A 3034-nucleotide genomic window follows, 5' to 3' on the forward strand; every position below is an offset into this window, starting at 1 on the left:
TGGAAATTCACAAGAAAGAATAAAGATAAAAACAGAAAAAAATATTAGGTATAAAATCCCACACTACTGCAATTCCCATCCTTTGCCACTTAAAAAAAAACACACACAAAAAAGCAAAATGCTGCTACATATTTGTAACTACAATAAACTCCCTTTCCCCTCCGCTCCTCACCCGTCCCTGATTGCTCATTTGGACATTAGCAAAGAAAAGCATGCTCAGCTATAGGCAGAGATACGACAAGCCAACGACAAGTAAACAAAACAAAACATGACAGACTTGACAGGGAAATAAAATGCTAACCAGTAACATCCATCTGCCATCAAACCATAAAACCTTACCAAACCCAGAAGTTAAAACTATCGCAAATAACATTAAAATAACCAAAGTCATCAGAGTCGTCCGTCTCGCTGGGCGGGCGGAATAAGGACAACAAAGTAATGTTCTTTCAGTGAAGTTTATCTCCTTATGCACAGTGGTCGCCATATCACCACAATCACTTGTAAGCGTGGTTCGGTGGGGGGGGGTGGAGGTGGGAGGGGGAAGGCGAGGTGAGTGTGAGTGGGTGGGGCGGGGTCAAACCCAAAAGCTCCAGAGCTGTGAAGGAGAACGCAAGAATCTTCAAAGTGACGACAAAGAAACTCCTGTGACGTGATTCTTCAAGAGTCGCTCCACCTTCCTAGTCGTCGTTTTTTTTTTTCTTTTTTCTTTCGTTTCATTTGTTCTGTTCAGTTTCACGATGAGCAGGTGGGTGTGTGCACGTAAAGGAGACAAGCGGGTGGAGGTTGGTGGAGGAGGGTTGGTTTTTTTTTTTCTCTCTCTCTCTCTGAGGGAGTGGTTGTTGGAAGGGGAGGGTCGATGGTCGTCGCTCCACGCAGTTCAATAAAGAGCATTCCAAGGTCAGAAAAATAAAAGAGAGCGACCGGAGCGTCACTCCCATCCATTGTCCTTGATCATGTGAGCCAGCTCGATGATGAACTTTCCCTCTTTGTACTTTTGACTGCTCTCGAACGCGTGCTCCTGAAAAACACAAAACACAGAGGAAGAGAAAAACCTCAGTTACAAGAACAACTTTCACTCAGAACCTGACCAATACTGATACTGACGTGGAAACCTGAGAATAATACAAATCTGACAATAATAATCAGGCTGATTAATGATTAGGCTGATTAGGCTTTAATTACAAAAACACATAAACTAAGAATATTAGGATGGAGATAGTAAACACGAGTACACATATTAAAACTCCTGGTGACCTGCCAGTGGATCACTCATTACAAACTCTTTGGTGATACGTCTAAAATGATGCACCTATAGTACTCTGGAAGATGGGATCAATATTCTGCTGGTGCACAGTCTGCTCTTCATCTAATTATCATTTTTATTATTATTTTAATATCATTATTATCAGAGGTGTGTTTGGCTCTGTTTGTGTGGTGCAGCCATTGAGTGTCTACTCCTTACTCCTGATGTAAAATAAAAGTAAAAGGTTTTCTACTTTAATCTTTCACTTGCAGCAGTTTGATCAAACACGTTCTCTGGCCTCATTACCATCTGAGAAAAGCAGGATTTTAGAGATGCAGTGAAATCACCTCTTTCAGATGTCTAAACCGTCTGTCTGACAGAGTGAAGAGCTGCATGTGCCACAGTCCCGCTGAGCGTCTGGAGAGTCGGGACGTCAACGAGCGTCTGTGTCTGTGAGTATTTGCCTTGTAAACCAGCTCTAATTGTTTTTGTTACCCAATGAGCTGCTTTAAGTGAGTGCCCGTCTTATACTTTGTTCACTTATTTTACACCCATCTATAGTCATTTCAGACAATTACTGGGACAGGCCTCTTCAAAATGGCCTGACATTTAATCACTGTAGACTCTCAGAGGTACCAGTCTGGCTGTCTGCAGCCAACCTTTCGGCTCTGTAATTATCTTGCGCACTAGGAGACCACAGTGTGCTCAATCTCTGAGCCTAAATACAAACCTGAGCAAAAAAAATGTCACCATGGTTTTAACAAGCAATGTTTTAATGAGAGCCACCCTGTTCCTTTGACCTGTAACTGCATAATTTTTCCTTTTACTCGGAAGCCGAGTAACTGCACAGTTGCACAACAACACAGCAGCAGGTGTAAGTGGTGCATCAGGAAACATTAAGACGAGGAAGTAAAAGGGCTCGGGTGAAAGTTAGAGGACCGACTGACTTACATATTTCCAGCCCAGGGTGGTTTTACAGTTTTCACAGTAGATATCCGCCACAGCATGTAAACCTGTGAGGAGTACCCGCTCCTCAGCTGGCCCGCAGCCGACATTCACCCTGTGGGGAAGACAGGCGGTGGAGACGAGGTCAGGTCTACTTAAAGTAGAAGCAGTAAAATGAACTCCAGCATTCAAAGTGCTCATTGTCAACAACAGCCCCTGTCAGAGTCAAATTAACTGGTAGAAATTACTAAATTTGCCAAGTGAAAATTTTATGATATTACTAAAACTGGAAAAACAACTGGATTAAAATATTCACATTTCATTTATCATCTCAACTCTTTATCCAGATGAAATTTTCACATTTTTACACATGAGATTTCACCAGTTTTGGTAATTTTCCTTCATTTAAAACAGTTAGAGGAATTCACTGAAACTGTCAAAAATATGTTTCCATCAAACTAAAATAAGGCTCCATTGCTTCATACCCAAAGAGTTGACATTTCGGAGACAAATAGATTTTCTACCCGGCAACAGTGACATTTTCTGAGCTTATCTTGTATTGAATATAAAAGAACTAATTCCAGGCTTCAGATAAATGTATTGGAGGAAAGGATAAAGTCTCCCCAACGTGTACCGAAGTACAGAAGTCAAATAAATACTTATGTGGACATTTTTCTCTTCTTACTAAATATTGCACCACTCTCTCCCAGCAAACACTGTGCTGCTGATTAGCTTTTAAGTTAATTTTAATTGAGCAACATGCCACAGACAAATAAACTCACTGTAGTGCAGCTGAAACAATCATTATACGTAAACAAGTTACATGGAGACACCTGCAAAACTTTC

At 41.2% G+C, this 3034-nt stretch overlaps 1 protein-coding gene across 1 annotated transcript; it reads right to left on the minus strand.

Annotated features, from left to right (window-relative positions):
• Positions 1-625: 625 nt before the first annotated feature.
• LOC111227351 (protein yippee-like 1) lies at positions 626-2303 on the minus strand (the record flags this gene model as incomplete). Its single annotated transcript, XM_022752800.1, has 2 exons — positions 626-1018; positions 2195-2303. Coding segments are annotated over 2 exons (199 nt in total), but the record flags the coding sequence as incomplete, so codon positions are not given.
• Between the last annotated feature and the right edge of the window lie 731 nt (positions 2304-3034).

This window comes from Seriola dumerili, unplaced genomic scaffold (genome assembly GCF_002260705.1).
Source record: "Seriola dumerili isolate Sdu_G_001 unplaced genomic scaffold, Sdu_1.0 BDQW01000177.1, whole genome shotgun sequence".
Lineage (NCBI taxonomy): Eukaryota > Metazoa > Chordata > Actinopteri > Carangiformes > Carangidae > Seriola > Seriola dumerili.